This window comes from Protopterus annectens, chromosome 2.part1 (assembly GCF_019279795.1).
Source record: "Protopterus annectens isolate FY-2018-M chromosome 2.part1, PAN1.0, whole genome shotgun sequence".
NCBI lineage: Eukaryota > Metazoa > Chordata > Ceratodontiformes > Protopteridae > Protopterus > Protopterus annectens.
This window is the reverse complement of record NC_056729.1, coordinates 1230547078-1230572392: the sequence shown is the minus strand read 5'-3', so window position 1 is coordinate 1230572392 and position 25315 is coordinate 1230547078. Positions and strand designations below refer to the sequence as shown.

Here is a 25315-nt window from a genome sequence, read left to right as displayed (position 1 = left end):
AAGAGTGGCATTCCCTTGCCCACTGAAGGGACACCAACAGCTGCAGAGGATATGGCTAAGCCCCAGTCCATAGTTGTTGTATGTGATACACCAGAGAGATCTGGGGAAAAAAGATGAGTGGTCTGAGGAACCAGCTTTGGCCAAGGCTGTTTGCATTCCTTCTTGTGGCTGTAAGAAGGACCAACCATGGTACCTGTAGTTTGTTCCATGGTCAATCAGAAAATATTTCCTTTTTAATGGAGAAGTTAAGTGGCACAAGCTGGTAAAATGTCAAAGTGCCCAAAAGTCACTTTTTCCCCAGTAAAAAGTTCTTTATTTTACTTTTTGGGGCTGGCGAAATTTAAACAGTTTCTCCATAGAAAAAAAATGTTTTTATAATGTTTTAAACAACTTTTAAACTGACAGGAAAACATGTGGGCTCCAGTTTAAAATTACAGTCAAGTCTCATGGCAGTCAGTTATAACACAACCTCATATATATATATATATATATATATATATATATATATATATATATAAATTCCTAACCAGGAAAGTCATTTTAAAGCAATAAGTAGTAAACGTGGAACTTATAGGACGAGCAATGGAAAAGTACAAGCTGTTGATCCTCAGATGTCTACACTGGAGCTCTCTCTTCAGTGGCAGGAAAATTCTGAAAGGCTTTGTGCCCAAACCTGTCTTTCACACAGCTCATCTCAAGCTGCCCAGTGGTTTGAGTGTGTAGAAGGTGCTCCGAATCTTTGGAAGTTGGCCAGCTGTTATATCCTTGGTGGGATATAATCCATATAGATTAGGCTACTACAGCAATGGTCAATATGATGAACATCTGGGTTTTCAGAGGTAAGTATTACACTGACAGTACACCACAAGTAGAATAACCTTTCTCAATCTAAATGGTAATCTAAATAAGGTTTTAGTGGCCTCCGAAAGACATGCATGAATGGACGTGCCTTCGCTGAAGGTTGGGCGTCGAGGTGGCAACTCGGCACCATAAAAATCTTCTGCCACTCATTAGCGGACCGGAGTTCTGCTGTGGCAACCCCTAACCGGGAAAAGCCGAAAAGACAAACAAAAGTCATACATTAAACTTTTTCCTCAAAAAATGTTTACACAAAAACTAAGAACACATTTAACACAATAACCATGTATGAACCTTTTCTTTGTTTTCATAAACACTTACACACAAAGTTTTGCCAAAACAATACAAGTTTCCTACATAAAAATTAATTTTAGAAGAAAGGCTTTCCCCATACCCATCAAATTCTTGACACAAGAAACCTGGACAAACCCTAAACTAATGGGGGTCAGAGGCCCAAAATAGAAACAGATTTTAAATATTACTCATATAAACTTAGAAAGTTACTAGAATAACACATTTTGTATTAGCGTGTGTTTTCCGAAGGGAAACTCAAATGTGTGTCATTATTTAATGACTTTAATCCTCAGTGAGTTGCCAGAAAGACAAATGTTATGAAAAACAAACCAAAAATCTGGACAGTTGAAAAGGATGGCTTTTCTCAACAGGGAGTTATCCTCCCAGCTTAAAGACTGCAACCGACTGACAGGTTGACTGTTAAAGAGGCACTCACTTCAGTGGCAAAAAAAGCTCTAAAGCTTTTGATGATCTTCCTGCCTTTTACAGGGAACATTGTGTGTGATCCCGGCAGGATGAATGCCTGGGATGCACCCAAAGCTTTTGGAAGCTGGCTGGTGCAGGTAGGGTAAACCCACATAACTTAAGCTTCTGTAACAATGACGGATTTTGAAACATCAAATTTTATCATGCAACATTTTAACTGTTTTACTTTGCCAACATCATGCTGAGATAGCATGGCATGTTGCTCTTCAACATTTTTTTTTAATTTCATTGACTTTTTTTAAACTAAAGGTATTAAGCACAACATGTGAATAACTATCATTCTAATTAGTTGCTGAGCCATATACAAATTATTTGATTACATTTCACTGAACAGTAAAGAACATGTTTACCCTTTTGCACAGTCAGTTTTAGTTGAACGGAATTTCAGACTACAAACAAGAAGTCACCTGCAGACTTTGTGTAGATAAATACAGTTAGAAGGTGACAATGTAGCAGGAATATAATGAAATCTGTAAAGAGTACATGTGCAATAAATTTGGCAAGTATGACAGTTTGACAGAATTCTGTAGCTTCATTGTAATGTACAGTTTATTGTATGCGTTTTTTTTTTTTTTTATTAAAGTTACTTGCTGAAGCGTTGCACTTGATGTGTGCTTTTTACTCAAGTTTACTCTGTTCATCAGAATGCTTGCTTTTTTTAATCACTTTATAACATCTTAAAATACTCCTATAACTTGTTTACACATCCTTCAGATGAGACGTTAAACAGGGGTTCCATCTGCTTGAGTTGGTGTAGCTCAGGTGGATGTAAAAGAACCCACAGTACATTTCTAAAAGGGTAGGGAATGTTCCCTCATGTACTAGCCAAATTTGTTCTAATAGTAAAAATACCATTTCAGGTCTCTCTTGAAAAGAGGTCACTAGCCTAGTCAACAAAGAATGAATGAATGAATGAATAAATACATAAATAAATAAAAAAAACACATACAAGAGTGGCATTCATAATTACGTTGTCCAATATTCAAAGTCACAAAAGGTGTTTTTTTATACTACAAAGCTTGTCCTGATTCACAGAGTGCAGCTCTGAATTACTGAGCAGTGAGAGTTGATGGACCACTTATAAATGTGGTATTTGGGGGTCAGATCCTACCCTAATGGGGTCTATAGGCAGCCCATTGTGTGCTGCTCAGTTAAAAAAAAACTTGCATAGTACTGAAGTCATAGACTGTGTACTATGCAAGCTATCTTTAAGAGCAGTGCAAAAGTTTACCATACCAGTTAATTTTGTGGATATATGCATTTCAACAGGTTGCAAGGTTTAGAGACAAATCCAGAGAGGCAAGATTACGTTGGTTTGGACATGTACTGAGGAGGGATGCTGAGTATATTGGGAAAAAGATGCTAAGGATGAAGCTACCGGGTAAGAGGAAAAGAGGAAGGCCTAAGATAAGGTTTATGGATGTGGTGAGAGAGGACATGCAGGTGGTTGGTGTGACAGAGCAAGATGCAGAGGAGAGGAAGAAATGGAAACAGGTGATCCGCTGTGGTGACCCCTAATGGGAACAGCTAAAAGAAGATGATGATGCATTTCTGCAGGATGGAATCTCCTCAGGGGAAGCAAAGCTTCACACTGCATAGAAATCTCAATCCAGGTAATGCAGCCTGTGCATATAGTGTGTGTTTTGTGTGTGTGTGTGTGTGTGTGTGTGTGTGTGTGTGTGTGTGTGTGTAAATATGTGTCTATTTGTATTTGTGTGCGAGATACAGGGATAGTGTGCAAGTGGATCTGCCACTCTGAGTGAATATTTATTGTGATTGTGTGAACCTGTGTGGTTGATGACTAATGTCTGAGGTGGATTACTAATGTTTGAGGTAACCAGTGGACAGTATGAATGGGAGCTTATGGATGCAGAGTGTGCACTTAAAAGGTGTTGTATGTGTGTGCATTTCCTCAGTGGTGCACATGTGTAGGTGTGTGTGTGTGTGTGTGTGTGTGTGGGGGGGGGGTGCGTGTGTGAATGACAAAGTGTCCATCCAGTGAGTTTGCCTGTGCATCCATGCATGGTCTCTGCTACTAGATAGGGTACAGCAGAGTAGCCATCTCTAGTGAGAGTCTGCTCTACTTAGCCTTCCCAATCCAATACCCTGAGGTAGGTATAGTAGGAATGTTCTGTGTGTGCATGTGTGCGTGTGTGTAGGGATGGAACTGCGCACCTGTATGTAGTTTCTATTGAATTTCCTTAGCTCGAAGGGTGCTCAGCTTGATCATTGCAACATTGCTCCATATAAGCTATTAATAGTCATGCAACTCTCCACTTAAAGATGTATTACCTTTGTGGGAATGTACATGACTTTGCATCACTAAATGGCAGAATGGTGCAACATGGCTCAGCCGTACAGTGTGAGCTGAGATGCACTGCTGCAAATTTATCTATGGATCCCAGTCCAGCTTTGTCTCGCAGTATTACTGCTCCTCCAGGGAGCACAGCTTCAAGTAAATTTGATTGTCATATAATGGTACAAGCATATTACAGGTGCAGTGCTCTATAATCACACATAAGATAAGGCAATGGCAAAAACTGTGCTTGGAATTACAGTAAATTTCTGTGATCTAAACATACTCCCATGACATATTTAGACTAAAACGAAGTGTAGGTTTTCCAGAGACACCAATATCAAACTACTAATCTAGTATTTATTTAAGGTCATGGTGTTGCTTAAAATGTCTTGCATAATGTAATTAGTGTTTGCTTAATTACAATATGTCAAAGACAGACATTTTACTAATAGCTGTTTGCAAAGTAACATACCTGAATGTAAGAGAAATACTTGGGTGACAACCAATCATTTGCAGTCCTTCTCCTTATGCAGCCAGTAGTATGAATATTCCTGGATGACAGAGCTGGTGCATTTTGTTTATCGTGTGTTGATGAGCACCGAACTGGCCTGCCAGATCTTGAAAATGTAGAAGGCTGAAGAAAACAAAGTTCATAAAGTGACATCATTAGTTCATTCTGAATCACCACACAGAATACTTCCTGCGTCTTGCCTTGACAAGTAATAGTGACATAAAATAAGTGTACTTGGAAGGTTTCCATTGTAGTCGAGTAAAGATAATTAAATCCTCTTATTCCCACATGCTCAGGCATGCCTTCTCATATATAATTACATGTCAGTAAAAAAGGTTACTTCTTTGTCACTTATGAAGAGCCAGTACTGAAGTAAGCGATAACAAGTGTGCCAAAAAGGTTACTTTATTTTGTTATTTTTACAGGCAGAAATTGTACACTGAAGTTTGTGCCACAGCAGATAAATTACATTACCCACCATGTTTAGTTGCATATAAAAATATACTATTAAAATCACATTAAAATTGTTAACGAGAAGCGTAACAACATACAGGAAAACAAATGACAAAATTATTTTAGTGCATATTTAACATCTGGTAAAGTAAATCAAAATTAAAAAATAAAGTAAACATCAGCATGCATATTATTTTTAGCTGTCTGTTTCACATGCACTAATGCAAGCTTAGGGCTCAATCTTCAGTATCAAAAGCAGGTAAACAGGACATAGGCATCCCAAATTCTAATGCATCTATAACCTTCAGAATTTGGTTAAGTACAATTAATGTGAACTGTGAACCATGTTGTTATCATTATTAAGAGCACTGTAACAGAGGACAAGCACCTTGTATCTCCAGTGTGGGCAGCAACATCCCACACAGCCCTGCTACTTACACATATTAACACTAGCATCACTGTATCTCATAGGATGGAAAATTTTCCATGAGACAGGAATTTCACTTTTAATATATATTCCCTCCTAATCACACATTGTTATTCTAAGAGTACTTAACTATCCTCAAACTTACATTGGCAACCCGCAGAATTTCATGTTTATGGTACCACTGTCACAAAACCATCCTATCGCTTTCCACTGACTCTGCTGTTGAACCATATTCACTCCAACACAAACATCAAAAGAGCAGAGAAAGACATGAGCCACTGCAACAACAGCTTAGCAAATCTTTCTTTGGGATTCAGTCTTGCATACAGAGCATCAGTCGTATGCTGAGTCTCATCTTATTTTTGACTAGCACAAGCAATAGAAGTACATGGTATATGACATGCTGTGGACAAATTCCACTGAGGAGAAAGCACAGTACAATACTATCCAGAATGTCCAGGCTTACTGCCTAATGAATTGCTAACAAAGCATAATTTGAATATTTTTGTATTACACATGTACAGTAAAACATGATTAGTTGGCTGACAGCGCAAATATAATGAAGTAAGCAAAGGCAATGCCCATCAACACACACACACACACACACACACACACACACACACACACACACACACACACACACACACACACAAAATCATCATCATCATCAGCCCCCTTTTCCCCATTTTTTCTGCATAGGGTTAGGGTATCTTGTTAATTGTCGCCATCTCTCTCGATTCAGTGCCACACTCCTGCCTTCTTCAACACTCATGCCTGACTGTCACAGATCTTCTTTCACACAATCCATCCACCTCTTTACTGGATGTCCTCGCTTCCTCTTACCTTCTTCCCATCTGTCTCAAATATTCCACAGCAGACTGTCTTCTGCTTTTCTACACATGCCCAAACCACCTTAATCTGTTCTCTTTGCTCTTTTCTGCAATTGGAGCTACTTTGGCTTCTGCTCTTACGTTCTCATTTCTTTGTCTGTCCCACAGTGTGCATCCTACCACCTTTCTCAGGCATTTCATTTCCATCACCTCTAGCTTCTTCAACTGTTTTGCCTTTAATGCCCAGGTTTCTGTACCATACAGTAGTACTGGTCGCACCACTGTCTTGTACACCTTACTTTTCAGCTTCCTTGGCATTCCTCTGTCACAGACTACACCTGATACTCTATGCCAGTTGGCTGCAGCCCCTCTGATTCTATCTTTGATCTCTTCATTCAGACTACCCTTCTCCTCAACTACTCCTCCCAGATACCTGAAGCTGTTTACCTGTTCCACTATCTTCCTTTCTATCTCTATTCTCAGCTTCGTCTGATTTCCCCAATTTGCTGCTATTACCTCCATCTTATATGTGCTTAGTTTCATCCTATGTGCCTTCAGATTTACATTCCATTCTCCTATCCTTTTTGCAGTTCTAGCTCAGAGTCTGCCTGTAATGCCACATTGTCTGCATACAGCAGCTTTGTTGATCCGTCCCCTCCAACCTATTTGCTAATGTAGTCCATCACCAGTATGAACAGCAGTGGGCTCAGAGCTGAACCCTGATGTACACCCACTCCCACTAGGAACCCCTCTGTGAGGCCGAACACTGCTCGTACTTGAGTCATTGGGTCCTTGTACATAGCCTGCACTAATTCTACCAATGTTTGTGGGACTTCAAACCACCGCAATACTGCCCAGATCAGCTTTCTTGGGACCTTGTCATATGCTTTCTCCAAGTCTAGGAATGCTCAGTTGGACTCTCTTCTCATCTCTAGCTTCTTCTCAAGTATCTGCTCAATGCAAAGATTGGGTCAATTGTGCTGCATCCTGATCTGAATATGAACTGCTCCTTACATTCTACTACTCTGCGTATCCGTTCATCAATCACCCTCTCCAGACCTTTTATGCACTGTGATAGGAGTTTGATGCCTCTGTACTGCCCACAGCTGTGGATGTCCCCTTTGTTCTTGTACACTGGGATGAGTATGCTTATTCTTCAGTCATCTGGGATACACCTTTCTCTCCACACTGCTATTAGAACCCTCAGGAGCCATTTCTCCCCTATCTCACCCAGCATCTTTATCACATCTGTTCTGACCTCATCTGAGCCTGCTGTTTTCCCTGACTTCATCTTCCTTAGTGCTGTTCTTACTTCGTCTAGGGTGGACTCCTCTTCTTCTCTCATCGTAGACTGTTTCTGGGGCAATACAGCTTCTGTGGGGTTTTCTTCATTCAGAAGTTGCTGGAAATGCTGTCCTCTGGGCTGGTAAGCAGGTTGCTGCTGGCATCCCTTATGAATGGTGTCTGACTATATTCTTTATCTTTCTGTCTTTGCCTTGCAACCTGACATAGTTTTTTTGTGCCCCTTACTGAGTCACTTTCCAGAAGTTGGTACAATGCCTCCGATGTCCCATTCTTTGCTATTGCAACTTCTTTCTTAGCTTCTTTGTTAGCCAACCAGTAGTCCTTCCTAGCCTGGTCAGTCTTTTCTGTCTCCCACTTCTTCCTGCACTCCTTCTTTCTTTTGACGACTTCCTGGACTTCTGCATTCCACTACCACCTTTCCTTATGTACCATATTTCCATGCCTGGCTCGGCCACATATCCTTTCTGTAGTCCTAACACATGCTGTTCTTAGGCGCTGACATCCTTTTTCAACTCCACCTATTTCCTCCTCTTCTTGGGGTGCTAAAGCCCTGAGTAATTCCTTGAACTGGTGTACTTTCTCTCCAGTCAACTTCCACGTCTTCAGCCTGGTTTCTGTTGACCTTAGAGCCTTCTCTGACCACTGCTTGCAGCCGATTGTGGCAACTAGTGGTTTATGCTGTGGGCCAACTGTTTCACTTGGAATGACTTTGCAATCATAGATTCTACCCCAGTGCCTTTTCCTTACTAGGAGGAAGTCTACCAGAGGGCACTTAAAAGCCTGGATAAAAATAAAAATATAAGAGGGGGTAATATGAATAATAACCTAGAAAATATTGAACTTGTATGGATTTTAGAGCTGAATGCAGATAGTTTACCAGGTTTGAATGAGGCAGTTAGTTTAAAGCCTATTTTACAGAAGAAACAGATGATGTTGCATTGACTGATTTTTAATTGCTTATTTGAATTTTTAATTATTATAGTATTTTGACTGGTGGGTTGTGTCATGCCTTTAATAAAAAGTTGATTTTGTATTCATTGTTCATACACTGAACGGGAAAGTCAAAAGCTTTGTTTTATTAAATTATTTAAACATATCTATTGTTCATTTTTTATTTTATTGTTTTTGTGGTTTAACGGATGTGGTCTACTGCAGTTTTTGTCCTTTTATTGGCTACTATCAAGCCATTTGCCATACAGAAGTCTAGAATGGCTTATCCTTCTTTATTCCTGTTGCCCCACCCATGTGGACCCACGCAGTCCTCATATCCTGTTCTGTCTGCCCTAATATTTGCATTCAAGTCACCTATTATCAACACCAATTCATGTTGTCCTGCTTTATCTAGTAGGTTCTGCAACTGCTGTCTGAATGCACTCTTTTCCTCACTATTACAACCCTGCTGTGGGGCATAAGCTGAGATTATGAATACTGCCCTATCATAGGCTGAGATTATGAATACTGCCCTATCATAGGTTGAGATTATGAATACTGCCCTGTCATTATACTGAAGTCTGACTGCCATGAGTCTGTATACACACTGAGCAGAGTGGAGGAGGGGCGTTGACTACAACTCTGATCTGAGATATAGAAGTATCCTGTTTTTTTGGCTTATTTATACTGATTATTGTTTCCAGCAATTCATATATAGCACATTTTATTGCCTGCTGCATAGTTTTTACTGCATTTTATTGCTATTAACTAATCTGCATGGGTAACTGATTTGTTTGCAGTTAAAATCATTCTGTAGAGTCTCTTTGCTCCTTTATTTGTTTAAAAACTTTCATTTTGTGGCTTTCTGTAGTGTTTGCTGTCTAAAGAGTGTAGACTAATAGCTTTAGTATTGTCCTAGTTCAGATTTGTGTTAATTGGCTGCTGGCTAGTGGGGACTGGTTCTTTTGTGCTTTTTTTAAAAAAAAGTTGTCTATGGTTGTATCTTCTAGTATTTAAGCCCTAACTTTGAGAGGATTTCTGTCTATACACACTGAGCAGAGTGGAGGAGGGGCGTTGACTACAACTCTGATCTGAGATATATAAGTATCCTATTTTTTGGCTTATTTACACTGATTATTGTTTCTAGCAATTCATATATAGCACGTTTTATTGCCTGCTGCATAGTTTTTACTGCATTTTATTGCTATTAACTAATCTGCATGGGTAACTGATTTGTTTGCAGTTAAAAGCATTCTGTAGAGTCTCTTTGCTCCTTTATCTGTTTAAAAACTTTCATTTTGAGGCTTTCTGTAGTGTTTGCTGTCTAAAGAGTGTAGGCTAATAGCTTTAGTAACCCCACCCTACCTCCCTGTTGGTGTCTTGTTGTTATACTTGTGGCTTTGCAGTTGCCCGCCCCTACTGTAAATTTGATCTGGGACACTCCTCCCAGTCTAGTGTCATTAGCTCATTCTACCTAATACAGAGAAAAAAATAAATACATTTTAAGCTTGTTTCCTGCCTTTCTTGTAAGTGGTCTAGACTGTTTGTAGGCTTCTGAGCCCCCAAGCCTTTCTGTGTTGGAGGGAAGCCTTCTAGCTTAATTTTATTTCTTGGAACTAGCCAGTTTTCTAGTTTCAGCACTCAAATCTGTTTCTTTGAACTCAGCACTTGTTCAGAACTCGTTGTAAGCACTACATAAGCTGCAAATTACTACAGCACTCAACTTTCCTCACTTGTCTAGACAAAAGCAGTTTTTAGTATTTAATAAATAAGCACCTATCCAGGTCTGTCTATGGGTCATCTCCCGGTGATTTCTCCTGTCTTCCTGATGAATCTGGGAATCTTGGGGCAATGCAGCAATTACCTCATGTACACAGACAACCCTCTCCTCCTACCACCCAACACTACAACCTGTGAGAGATGCACTTATATAGCCAAACTGGAAGCAAAGCTCTCTTCACCCAAGACTGGACTAGACAGTCAAGAAGAGAAGGTAAACACTCGCACCACACCACACCACACTCATCACATAGTTCCTCAAAACCTACACCACCAAAACACACACATAGAAACACAAAACACACACCTACATTCACGGAGGCTCTCAATAAAAACCTGCCCAAGCATCAGGGACCTCCAAAGCAGACACGCAAGCAAACTCCACGCTCCAACACAACCCAAATGACACATAACCCACAAACTCAGTGTGCCACTCAACCATAGCCCATAAGGCATAACAACATCCGCAACACTCTAGTCATAGGAGACTCTATAGTCAAGCACACTGTTGGTCCACTCAACAGGCTAAACAAAAAAAAAGTTACTGTCAGCTGCCTGTCAGGTGCCAGGATCTGCCACATAATGCACGCACTCAGGTCACTCCACAAGTACAAATATGACACTGTCATTGACCTTGTTGGTGTAAATGACCTGAGACGTACCTCCCTGGACTACATGAAAAGAGACATGGAGGAGCTCTCTGATCTTGTATCCCAGGCAGGTATGGCCCTAGCCCTGAGTAGCATCTTGCCATCACCCAGAATGATACCACAGTACAAGGACAAAATGACTGACTTCAACAATTGGCTAAGCTTCTGGTGCCATTCTAAGGGGATCCAGTATTTGTCTGCCTTGGACGACATGATCGACAGACCACGATGCTTTGCTAGAGATGGCCTGCACCTGTCACCCTTGGGATTCCAGATACTGGCTAAGGCTCTTGCCACCCCTACAGTGCCTTTTTTAGGAAAGGTTCAAATGACAAATTCACCACCGTAATTAGTATAAGCAAGCAAAATCTGAGGGAAATGCTACTCAATGCTAGAAGTCTAAACCTCAAAATACACTCACTCGAGGCACTCCTTAAAATGGAGAACATCGACATCTCTGCAGTGACAGAGACCTGGTTTAAAGCTCCAGAGAGCAACCCTGCGTTACCAGGCTATAATTCATACCACACCTTTCGACCACCTAACCCGAAATAAAGCACTAAAGGTGGAGGCATGTCCATATTCATTAAGGATATCCACACCTCTAGGCTAGTTGCACAGCATAATGCATCCAAGATTATCCAAGTGCAACTAACTCTGGAAAAGACCACAATCCAAATTGTAGCTTGCTACAGACCCCACACCATGCCCCAGGATTCCCACTCCTCATTTCTTGATACACTGGAAAGTATTAGGGTACAACCCAACACCTTAATAATGGTCGATTTCAACTACCCCACCATTAACTGGGAAAACTACTCATGTACCAACTCTTTTGCTCAACGTTTTCTGGAATTCATAAATTTCAACACCTTGGATCAGCTTATTCACACCCCCACCAGGGGCAGCAATATCCTAGACCTGGTCATTACCAGCATGGGCAACCGGTGTTCCACACCAGAGGTCAATTCCTTGTTGGTCAGATCCAACCACAAGCTAATCACCCTAGACATCCACATCCAGCCCCCACCCCCAATTAGGGAAACCAACGTAAAAAACGTCTCCAAAGCCAACTTCACACTTCTTAAGACAGAAGTGTCAAACCTCATGACACCCATGCAGACGGACAATAGAGGTACGACTGCTGAATCCTACACAAATGCATATTATAAGCACTTACAGGAGTGCATGGATCATGCTATCCCTAATAGAACCAATATGCTATCCTCCAAAAAAAGGAAGCCAATCTGGTGGTCCTCTGCCATAAACAAACTTTCAACAGAAGAAAGAAACTATTGCAAAAAAGAGTAAAATCCCATGACTGGAGGAACTCCTTGGTCAACCTCAGTAAGAAGCTGAGATCCCTCATAAAATCCTCCAAAGCTAGTTACGAAAACAAAATTGCCACTGACTCTAAAGACAACCACAAAGCATTCTATAGCTATGTCAAGAATCTCAATGGCAACACTCAAATCTGCTCTGAGTTACAGCACAATGGCACTAAATATACAGAACCAACTGATATTGCCAACATCCTGGCAGATAGGTTCAGTGCTACCTTTACCCCCCTCACCCCCTAGAGAGCCCATCTCTATACTGGAAGAATGCAAAGTTCCTGTAATCACAGCTGCATAGGTAAAAAAAACACACTCTCCAAAACCAAGAACACAGCATCCATGGGACCTGACAATATCCCAGGCTGTGTTCTACACGAACTACAGAATGAGCTGGCACCCTACCTAAGTACCATGTTCAATCATAGCCTCACCTCAGGCTTTGTGCCCACTGAATGGCGCACCGCAACAGTTATCCCACTCCGCAAAGGGGGAGCCATGATGGACCCTGGGAACTACCGCCCGATTAGCCTGACGAGCCTGGTCTGCAAGGCCATGGAACGTATCATCATGGAACTCACAAACAAAGACATTGGTAATCTCCAAACTCTGGACCCTACCCAGTTAGGATTTGTAAAAGGCAAATCATGTCTCCTAAACCTGATTGACTTCTTTGAAACAGTCACCAAAGCCATAGATGAGGGTAAGGTGGTTCACACAACTTTTCTAGATCTCGCCAAGGCTTTTGACACCATCACCCACTCTGGAATTATAGATAAGCTCACTAAACTAGGTATAAATCCCTATGTCACAAGATGGGTTGCCAACTGGCTCATGGACAGAACCCACACTGTGAAAGTAGCAGACTCCAAATCCGACTTCAGACCAGTGACAAGTGGAGTACCACAGGGTTCAGTCCTGGGTTCTCTCCTGTTTGGTATCTACTTCTCTGAAGTACAGGCTAACACAGAAGGTCTTTGGCTAACAAAGTTTGCAGATGACTGCAAACTAGGAGCCATAATTGAAACTCCTAACGATGTGGACATACTACAAAAGGGCCTCACTGAGACAGATGCCTGGTGTCAAAGACATGGCCTGAAGCTCAATGCCAAAAAGTGTATTGTCATCTCCTTTGGTAAAAACTCTGTACCCATGAACTACCACATAGCTGGTAGTCTACTTAACGCCAAAAATGTGATGAGACCTTGGGACACAGGTGGACAGTAGTCTCTCCTTTGATAATCACATCACCACAGTGGTCAGGAAATCCTTCTACGTGGCTCACCTAATCACAAAAGGTTTCTCATCCAGAAAAAAATCTACTCATCAGACCCATTATAGAGTACAATGTCCCTTTTGGTATGTATCTCACAAGACATCTACAACAACTGGAAAGGCCACAGAAATACCTCACAAAGAGGATTACTGGCCTCAAACAGATGCCCTACGAAGACCATCTCAAAAAAACTCCAGCTTTACTCCGTCGCATATCGCCTACTCAGAGGCGATCTCTGCGTAACATATAAAGCTATGACAAACCCAGAGCTGTTGGACATGCTCCACTTAAAGAAATCCCAATCCCTCTGAGCTACATGCTCTAGGGATCTAAACCTTGTCACCACAATAAACAGAACATGCTGAAGGGATAGATTCCTGTCCCAGGGACTTCCCATACTCTGGAACAGACTACCTATCTATGTCAAACAGAGCTCCTCATTAGCACTCTTCAAGAAAAATCTTGATGATTGGATGGGAAATAGGAAATTCACCCCAGGGATCACTTCTGTGGCTCTGCTCGACAGGGGCACAGGAAAATAATTTTCTTGGTTGGCGAAAGCTAGGGTACATTTTTGGCTAGGCTTATATAGGCCCTAGGGCCAATAGCCTAGTACCTACCTATGAACCTATTAACTCTGATGATATCCCTTACACACATACTTATAATTATTTTTCTTGATGTAATAATAAAGGGCTCGGTAGTCTGCTCTGTTTATAATTTCACGCTTTGTTCAAGCTGATGATTTGTGTGCCTTGTGGCTGTGCTTTGCTTTCACAACTGACATTAGACAGAGTCTCACAAGTTAGATAACTTTACAGTGACAGGTTAGAGTAATACTGGGGGTCTATTTACCTTATGATTTCTGAGTCTTACATACAGAGAGTCATTTAAATCTGACAGGGCACTACTGAACAAACAATATCTTGTTTTAAGAACTGATAGGCCTCACTGCATTACAATGCGTTTCATTTTAAGGGGGGGGGGGGTTAATTGGCAGGGTTTCCATAATAAGTACAGAAGAGAAGAACAGTACAAACCGTTACAGTAAAGATGGCCAGGATAAAGCATTAAGGAATTCAGTACTGCCAGCACACTAGTTCAGTTGTAAGATCCCTTTCTCATAGCTCCAGGTTTTAAACGCGTGTGCGTGCAAATTTTATATATATATATATATATATATATATATATATATATATATATATTAATGTGTATATATATATATATAAATAAATAAAATGTGTATATATATATATATATATATATATATATATATATATATACATATACATGTGTGTATTTTATATATATATATATATATATATATATATATATATATATATAGATATATATACACATGTGTGTGTGTATTTTATATATATATATATATATATATATATATATATATATATATATATATATATATATATATATATATATACACACATACACACACACACACACACACACACACACACACACACACAGTCAGGTATGGAGAGAATGGGGGCAAAGAAGAGATCTTGATAATGGCCCACATCAAAAAATGAGTCCATTTCTCCTTAAATGTGTTGTACAAATCTGGCTTCTGTGAAGAAGAGATAATCTTTATAGCTCGTGCAGAGAATGAAGGTTCGATAGCTTCTTCTAGAAGTGAAGAAGCCAGGCAAAAAAATGTAGGTAGGGTATTCTTGCCAGGGGGCAGAAGGAAGAATCACAACTGCTAAGACCAGTATGAAAGTGTGAGAATAACTTTGAAATTGTGCTGCTATGTTAAAACATAGATCCCTGGGGAGGATATTCCTAGTAGACAGATGAGGGAGAAATAATTCCAGCACCAGGGTTTTGTAGGGGGAAGCCAAAAAAGTCACATCAAGGTTTTTCCCATTGTTAGAAGAGCTTGCTAGCCACAAAGGGACTGAGTGACCATTTGTGAGAGCTCAGCAAGCAGTGACTGAGTTTGTCAGTAAATAAAATAAATAACTGTGATTAGCTAGCAGAATACTTTTTTCACCATAGCTTATTCCCATACTGTCATGACATCTTTGCATAAGGGGTATGAACATGTATCCACTTGTTTGCTGTTGTACCACAGCATAACCATTTTGTCTGAGTGGATGGCAATCACACACTGTGGGAAGGAAACCTTGAAGAATTGGAGGATCAGGACTGCCATCATTTTGAAAATGTTTATGCAAAACTGCTTTGGAAGATGTCCAGACACCATGTGTTTATGGAAAACTGCTTTAGAAGATGTCCAGACATTTTATGGAAAACTTTATTTATTTATTTTATTTTATTTTACATTTGTTAACCGGGCTAGTCTAACTGGATATATTTCCATTTTCAGTAGGGGCCCGGGGAGAAAAGCTCCAGTGAAACAAAAATAAAAATTTAAACATTTAAAAATTAAAAAATTAAAAAAATTAAAAAACATTTGAAAATTAAAAAAAAAAACATTTAAAAAATTAAAAAATAATTAAAAATTAAAAATCAATATTAATACATATAAATGAATGGATTTCAATAGAAGATTATTCAAAAAGCAGGAAGTAATTAGAATACAATAAATTACAGCAGTATTACTAGAGTAATGTAGGCATTTACAATAGTAGAGGTGACAATATGTATAGGATAATTCAATATGCAGTGAGATACATGTAGACTATCAGCATATTAACAGGATAGAGATTTTCAGAGCATTAAGCAGGATAGATTACATCAGTATGTTGAATTCTGTAAACCAGTTACAGTCCTACCGCAAAGAATGTGAAATAGGTAGAGGTTCAAGAGAAGAAATATTTGTAGTGAAGGAGAAGGTTAATCAGGGTTGCTACAGGGGCATAGCCAGTTTGATTTGAGGTGTCTTTTGAGGTTTTGTTTAAAGAGAGGCAGTGAAGAAATTAAAGTTAGGTCATTAGGTAGTAAGTTCCAGTTTTTTCCCACAGAGTTGGAAAACAGAGAAACTCCAGCCATGTTGTAAGACTTGCTTATGCTAGCAAGAAGTTTGCTGGAAGAGCGAAGAGAATTTAGATTCTTGTATGGGATTATGAGATTGGAAAGTATAGGGGTGCTGTTAAGTTTATAAAATATCTTGTGGGCAATGGTGAGTTGGGAGAGTTTCAATTGGTTTTGAAATTCAAGCCAGCCTAGCTGCGTTAGATTCAGACAATGGTGAGTTCTAAAAGGATTTCCGGAGGCAAATCTGGCAATGTTATTATAGGAATTAGCTAGTTTGATGAGATTATTTTTCTTTAGATTAGTATATATTGGTGAGGCATACAGAAGAGTTGAAATTAAATGGGAGTGTGCAATCTTAGTTCTGGCTATTGGTGTTAGGAAAGGTTTAATTCTATATAAGGAGCCTATTTTTCTATTGACAGTTTTGATGGTGTTATTTATGTGGCTGTCAAATGTAAGGTTATTGTCAATAGTAATTCCTAGCAATTTAGTGGTAGAATCAGGAAATATACTTGTGCCATTATTGGAGATGACAGAGAATTCTATGGGGGAGGATTTGTTGGTGGGTGTGAAGAGAAGGAGTTTAGTTTTTTAAAACTGCTCTGGAAGATGTCCAGACACCATGAACTGCCTGCTAATTGAAATTACCCCACATCCTAATGTTCACACATCTGTGTGATTGCTGTCAAGGATATGGATAGGTGGGGCGGCTGCCATCCCATAAAATGGATAAACCAAAAAGCTGCATCCACAGCTGCAGATGCTTCTAGCAAGTTTTGGAAATCTAAACAATGCTGAGCATTGGATATGCAATCTAAGACCACTGGATTTTCTGCATCTATTGAAATACCCTCATATGATATCCTGCATGAGAAGCTCTTGGAATTGTGGACACCACAACATACAGTACCTTGTAGCCAAATATGGGCACAGTCTTTTGGTAAAGTTAGAAGTACCAGTACCTTGATTTGTCCACTGACAGAAGTGTTGTGAACACTATTGTATCTGGGTTGCAGCAGATGAATGTGAGCAGCTGTGAAAGAGTTTGAGTTGCAATTCTGAAAGGGTGACTTGATTCCTTTGGAATGGCATGATGAGATTAGGGAATCCTGTGCTGTAACTAGAGTCTAAACTGAGTGAGATGCTAGAAGCCAATCATCTACATATGGGAAGTCTTTGGCTCCTTCTAGCTTCTGGTGGGCTGCCACTGCAAACAGATTTAGTAAAGACACTAGGGGTTAAAAAAAAAGATGACTCTGTAACTGATAATGCATGATTCCCATTCAAAATTGAAGTAACCTCCTGTACTCCTGGGAAAATCTGCTTTGGAGATAGGCATCCTTTAGGTTGAAACAGCATGACAAGTTTCATTTGGATAAGCTAGGAAAGTCTGAATATACTGTGACAATATGAAAGGTTTCTTTGGGGATGAATGTGTTGAGGACACTGAGGTCTAGGACTAGCCTAAAAACCTTAAATCCTTGTCCCTTTGGGATCTGATGGGACCTCATGGAAGACTCTGTTTTGAAGGAGGCTTAGCACCTCCCTTTCTGATTCCTGCTTTTGATGGAGTGGGACAGCCAACAAGGGTAAATATTGAGGGGAAGGTACTGTGTGAAGAGGAACTTTCTGCACTTTGGATATAACTGCCCTTAACTACCTATCTTTCATGATTAATTTCCAGGCAGTCAGGTTTCTAACTGCCTCCATAGAGGGAAGATTGGGCAAGACCTCAGGGCTGTTGCTGGACTGCTACTGCCTGATTGTAGTCAAAGACCCTTTCCTCTAGGACACCTCTGAAAACTGCCCCGAGTACAGAGTTTCTTTACAGACTGCTGTTGGTCCATCTGCTACTTGCCTTGCTAAACCACATTTGGCAGTGGCCCATTTGAACCCTGCAAAAGCAGTATGCCCATGGTGGTGCAACTCTTTTCTGCCTTCTCAATACTGTCTATGCTTGTCTTTATGTCTGATTTGAATATATATGAGCCTTTGATGGATAATTCATAAAAAAACATCTTAGTAAGCTTGGTGAGGTCCATTAATCTGGGCTGTGTGTGCCAGAGTACTGTAATCCTGGATGATGGAGCTCTGGCTAAATCTTTGGCGGCATTGTTCACAACCTGCATCAAAAGTTTGGTCATTATAGACAGTTGATGACGGAGAATGATGTTTCTCTTTGAGTCTGTTATTTGATGTAGTTCACTGAAGACATCACAAACTGGAAAGCCACCACATAAGTTAAACAGTTCAGCACATCTAAGAGAAAGTAAAAAGATGCAAACTCACTTCCGTAACCAATTTACCACTCTGGTCTTCTTATCTGGGGAATACACCATACAGCTCTGGGGTTTGAAGCCTTTTTGAAGGCAGCTATTGAAACTGTGTTGTCTGGCTTCTGGGTTTCCTATCAAAAACTTAACTCTTTAAGGAACTTGAGGAAAGTAAGCCTCATTTGGCCAATGCTGGTAAGGTTTTCTCAATCAGCAATAGTGATCACCTTCAGAATGTCTGCCAATGGAGTGACTAGCCAGGATGATTGCTGGATAGACTGAAAAGCCTTCTGCAGTATCCTCTAAGGTGCATATGGGGTTGGTTGGCCACCTTCCCCTGGTGTACTACAGCTAAGACCTTACCAAATGTGGGGGGGTCTTCAATGAGGAATCTGGGGGGAGGGGTCTTCATTGTTTTTGTCATAAAGATCAGCTGTAGCCAATTCCACTGGAAAATTGGGATGATTTCCCTTACACAATGTCTTCCTGGGGACATTCTGAGAGGGAGACTCCAAACATGGAGAAAATATGCATTTATGAACTCACAGTGGGCGGGGTTGCAAAGGATCCTGGGCCTCTTGATCCTGCTGCATGACAGGTAGAATGATGGTTCATAAATGCATATTTTCTCCAGCGATACAACAAATGCAAATGTTGAAGTGGGTAGAGTAGTGGGGGGAACCATAGCAATGATGACTTCTAACTTTGCATTAAGTCAGACATTGATGGATATTTCAACAGGAAAGAGAGAAGGTGTCAAATGTTCTGGGGATAGGCACATTGGGACTAATATCAATACCAAATGGCACGGTGTTGGCATTGGCATTGAGGTCATGTATTCAAACAATGACTGCAGTGATGTTGACACCAAGGGAAGGGTCAAGTTCAGAAACAGTAATAATGTGGCATACAATGTTGATGCTGATATCAAAGTTTTGAGCACTGAAATGGGCTCCATCATTGAAAATAGGTAATGGGGAAGTCAAGACATTGTGGGGCTTCAGGGTCAATGATGATGTAAGCATCAAGGCTAAAGAAGTGGAACAGTATAGAACTGAGGAAGCTGACAGCTCTGAACTCACTTTATCTGGCAATGCCTGCACCTATAAACTTAAACTTCAAATTGATTAACGTGATTTTTAATTGTTAAAGAAATAAATTGCCTTCAAATCTAGCACTTAGTAATGTTATGCTCTTCCACATCTGAAGTCTAACCTGTAGAAGAATCTCCTTTCACAAGCACACCTCTCTCACGCTCTCCATTTTATTTTTATTTTTTTATAAAACCAGACTATCAAATTCTAATACTCCAGAACCAACCAAGCGTGACTGATTGCAGCTCACAACATAAGAAAGCTACAGATCAGCTAGCTATCAGACAAACCAGAAAATGACTACGCAGAAATGTTAAATATACATGCAAACAACTTGCACTTCTGTCGTGAAAATAGTGCAAAAGAGGGGGAAAACCATTACACCTTAAAACTATTCTAGTTTCCTAACAAATCACTTGCAGTTTCACACTAGCTTCATAGGGACTGTACTTGCTGTAAACAATTATACTCTATTTGTCCTTCTCAATTATGAATGCATACACAGCCTTTTATGTAGTTAAGACCTCTAACAGCCTAAACAGAAAGGACAATAGCTGCTTATAGGTTTATTCTTGTTAGAGTAAGAGAGGCCCGCTGTCCCATTTTGGAGTTTCCTCACATATCAATTTACAGACTTGAAATTTTTCAGTTCTGAGAACACTTCAGGGTCCTTAAAGTGTGTGGTAATATAAAATTTAGTTACCACTGGAAGGCGGAATAGTCCTATCCTGGTTTTATCCATGAATCTCTTCTAGCCCATTGAGCTGAAGACATTAAGATCCATAAGTCACTGGAGTCTTTCACATTTTAGTTCAAAGCACATGACACTAAAGTACTAACACATCTCCAGAGGACCAGAATCTTAGGGAACTCCAGAACTTATGCAAAATATCAGGTGAGGGGAATCCACACTCAGAAGAGCTAGTATTAATCTGATAACCGGTTTTCTCTAACTTGGATGTCTGATAACTATTACTGACTAGTTTGAGCCAATGTTCTTAAAAACATGGAAATGTCTTCAAGTAGCCCATTATTTTTAACTGGAGGAAAACCTTAAGGTCCAAGTCTAGAGCAATGCTGCTATCTGAGAAAGGCCAAACAAATAAAAAATGTTTGACATTCTTTTGACAAAACATAGGTGAGAAGAGTATAATACACTGATTTTTTAGCTACGCTGCCTTGTGCTTGAGACCTTGATGTATATCAGCCTGCTTTGATAAAGATGTAGGGCCATTCTTCACAAAGGCGTGCAATGTAGATCCCAGTATACATGCCCAAGTTGAAAATACAGCAGTGGAAGTCATTTGGTTTTGGTTAAAACCTGTCACACATTTGGAAAGAGGCAAATGCTGTCTTTTCTCTCAGCATGCTCAACCAGGTCTCCTAAGTTCCATATATAAGCATCTCCCACATTGGTCAATAAAAATAAAAGGTCTTCTCCAATATGTAGCTGTCGGTCCCACCATAAAATAATATATACAATGTAAACATACCTAACTTTCAGCAGCTTTTAAAACAAATATTCACCCTGCTTGATGAGATACTGCTAGGTAATACATACAAAAATGTTCACGGATATGATGAACTGAGTAAATGCAGTCAACGGCAAGTACAAAATATATCAAATTAACCAAAAAGCCGGACCGTCAATGCCAAAACTCATTTAAAAGGCTGGCTGGAATGCTGTGGTTAGTCTGAAACCTATTTTAAAACAGACAGATTAAATTATAGTTTCTTTGAAATATTTATCTATTTATAGATTTTATGTATTTATAGACTAGTACATGAAATGCATATTTATGAGATATAGGCTATGTGTATCTTTACTTTATGTAATTATTCATTTTTAAATGTGTATGATTTTTTTTTGCATGTTACTTTAAAAGTTGATGGGCAGGATGAGTTTCCTTTTAAATGAGTTTCATTGGGGGTTGTGTCATGTGATAATTATATGAATGTGTGTGTGTGTATGTGTATGTGTATGTGTGTGTGTGTGTGTGTGTGTGTGTGTGTGTGTGTGTGTGTGTGTGTGTGTGTATATAAATATATATGAATGCTTAGCTGTGAACAAATTTTAATGGCACTGATGAAGGGAAGTATTCTGAAAGCTTTGTGTTTAATATAGGTTTATAGATGTTTACTATGCTAATGACCACAGCGGCCTTTTTAAGCCTAGCCATGCATCCCAAATCTCTGACTAGTTCTGATACCCTTGATAAGTGTAAGCAGGGGCCTGGGAGATGAACCATTTACAGGTTACCTGTGTCCATTAGAGACACAGATGCCAAACCAGGGATGAATTTCCAGTCTCCCATCCAATTGTCCAAGTTGCACTTGAATTGGGTTAGGGAGGAACTCTGCTTCACATGGATGGGGAGCCTGTTCCATAGACGGGGTAGTCTTTGGGATACATATATATCTCTCCAGCAGGTCTTATTTATATCACAGGCAAGGTTTAAGTCTTTAGAACAGGTAATTCTGGTGCTGTTTATTTTGTGAATATGCAGGAGGTCCATCAGAGTGGGGTCTGACAATGTCATGTATGCCAGGCATAGATCTCCCCTCAAAAGCCTGTAGGAGACAGAATACAGGGATAGGGTCTTGAGGCGGTCTGCATAGGACATATTACTTACACCCTGTATTCTTTTAGTGAGGAATCTCTGTGGACATTCCAACTATTGGATGTGCCTGGTTAGGTACATACAAAAGGGAGCACTGTACTCAGTGACAGGTCTGATGAACGCTGAATACAGTGGAACAATGACTTCCTTGGACTAAGATGCCATACCTTTATTTATAAGTTGTGCAACATAGAATGATTTTCTCACCACTGTAGGTACATGATGATCGAAGCCTAGATTACTATCTATGTGCATCCCTAAGTCCCTTACTACTGGGTCAAATCTAAGGAGTGTGTTGTTAATATGATAGTTACCAGGGATGGATGGCTTCCCAAAGGATACTATTATGCATTTCTTGGCATTTAGGCAGTTGTTTGTCTGTATCAGCCCCTCCTGGAGAACATTTGTGCCAGTGTGAGAAACAATGACAGCTCCTAATTTTCAATCATCTGCAAATTTAGTCAGCCAGAGACCACTGACATTGGTCTTGACTTATGAGAAATAAATGCCAAAATGAATAGTCCAATGACTGATCCCAGAGGGACTCCACTTGTGACTGGCCTCTTTGTAGAGGTGGACTCCCCAATTCTAACTTCCTGGGTCCTTGTCAGCCTGTCCAATGGGTGACATACAGGTTTCTACCTAATCTCTTGAGTTTGTCAACAGTGCCCAAGTGTCAAATGCCTTGGCGAGGTCAAGGTAGGCAGTGTGAATGATTTTGCCCTCATCCATTGCTTTGGTGACCTTCTCAAAGAAGTCCACCAGGTTAAGTAGGGATGATCTGCCCTTGATGAAACCAAACTGGGTTGGGTTTCCATGGCTTTAAATATAACACTAGTGAGACTTATGGGTCTGTAGTTTCCAGGGTCTGTAGATGGCCCACCTTTGTGCAGAGGGATGACTGTTGCCTTTCTCCACTCATTAGGCACAAAACCTGGTCGGAGGCTATAGTTGAATACTAATTTCAGTGGCCCTGACAGGTCATGTTTCATGCTATTTAGAAGGTATCCTGGGGTATTGTCTGGACACATTGATGCAGTGTTCTTGGTCTTAGAGAGAGCGTTAAGGACCTGTTCCCTAGTGATAATAGGGGATGTTATATTTAATGATATTTCTTGAGGGAAGGTTGAGGGGGAGAGAGGAGTAAAGTTGGAGGTGAATTTATCAGCCAGCAGGTTTACTATATCTTCTGGCTCAGTATAGGTGGCTCCATTTACAATGAACTCTGCACACAATGGTGTACTGCCTTTGAGGTTGCGGACATAGCTAAAGAATGTGGTTGTACTTAGCATTGGAGGCCAAACTTACCTCAAAAGTGGCTTTGGTAGACTTTATTTGTCCTCTAAGTATATTTTTTTAATACATTTTTCTGGCGTTGACAGTCTGGCTTTTTGGTTTCTTTACTGCTGCTAGGTAATGTTTTAAGTGAGGGGGAGGTTACTGGTGTACCAAGTGGGTGGTGATCCATAGCAAATTCCCTAGTTGTCACAGCCACAAAGAAGGGTGGTTACGTTTATCAGAGAATAATGTTTGCATTACAAATGCACTAGTATACAAAAGGAAATTTAATCCTGCTGCCCATCCCCCAAAAGCAATCAAATATAGTATACTCTGAGAAATATTTTGCATTTGACTCTTCCAAACAAATTGTTCTATTAGTATATGAATTTTAATGAACCATTTATTAGAATTTGGGAAAGAGTATGCCTTAACAAAAAGTATTTTTGGTGAATAGATCATTTTTACCACATTGATTTTCCTGACCATAGATAGGGCATTTTTCTACAGATATGAGTCTGAACAAACAACTCTGATCACAAAGGTCATAGCTTAATTTATACCACCTAAGCCATTAAAATGTGAATTATGACCCCCTCCCCAAGAGATGTAGAAGTGCCATGCTAATTTCATAGGTAACAAATGTAGCCAGGGCTACATTGGCTTTCACTGCATCATCAGCAATGTAAATCCCAGGTCCCCTTTGTTGAAAGCGAGGCTTGAAAAGCTAGCAAACTCAATGAATATGCTATTGACATTTGAAGCATCTTTAGGGGGTCCTTAGTAAATATTACACAACTCTTTTTAACCAGAAGGACCTTTAATTCCTCAGACAGGGAGTCCCACTTCAAGAGTATTTTAGTTTCCCCTAACCATTTCAGCGAGGGAGTTTATGGTTAGAATAAACAAAGCAGGGCAGGGGATAGTGGACAGCCTTATCTGGTACCTCTGCCCAAAGGGAAAGTACGGATACAATGAAGTTATCCATGACCCTAGAATAGGGCAAATTACTGAGGGCTTGATTCCACTGTATAACCTTCCCCATACCCCTCATGAATCCCATATGATAGAGGAGTGTATATATTTGATTAATTAGTCAAATGCCTTCTCAAAAAGAAAAAAGAAAGAAGTAGGGTAGCAGGCTTTAATTTGTACTTGAACATAGGTAATGAATATCCACAGGTAGACAACACAGGACCTGCCCTTTATATATTTTATTTACACTTTGTTGACTAGTTTAGTCCTGCTACTCAAATGGCCTCTTTTCAGGTATTACTGAAAGAGGTATTCATGATGACTAGGGGAAATTTGGCCACAGTACTGGGTAATTTCCTCTACTCACCATTGTTGCAAGTGGGACCCATTTTGGAGGAGCACCTCCCAGGCACAGAGGTGGCTTGGGGAAACAGGGAGGCAGGTTGAGACAGAGAAGATGATGAAATGGTGAAAGAAATGGAGGAGAAAGCAAATATTGATACTGGAGAATGTGTGCAGGATTTCAAGGAAATCTCTTTGAGGGAGATGAGTCAACAAATGATGGCTATATAATTGCAACCTTCCAGTTGGGAGGATTGGAGGATGATTTACTTAAAGAAATGGTGGTGCAGAGTGAGCCAGAAAATGAAGTAGATGTTTCCTGGGGCACATTATGGGAAA

The 25315-nt window shown here is 40.1% G+C and overlaps 1 protein-coding gene across 4 annotated transcripts in view; it reads right to left on the bottom strand.

The window, feature by feature from the left end:
- Nucleotides 1-25315, bottom strand: part of FAM228B (family with sequence similarity 228 member B) — a 721883-nt gene that overhangs the window by 581310 nt on the left and 115258 nt on the right. For all 4 annotated transcript variants that reach the window (XM_044062760.1, XM_044062761.1, XM_044062762.1 and 1 more), the window contains exon 3: nt 4410-4571. In XM_044062760.1, coding sequence (XP_043918695.1) covers nt 4410-4571 — 162 coding nt within the window. The remainder of the gene's footprint in view (nt 1-4409; nt 4572-25315) is intronic.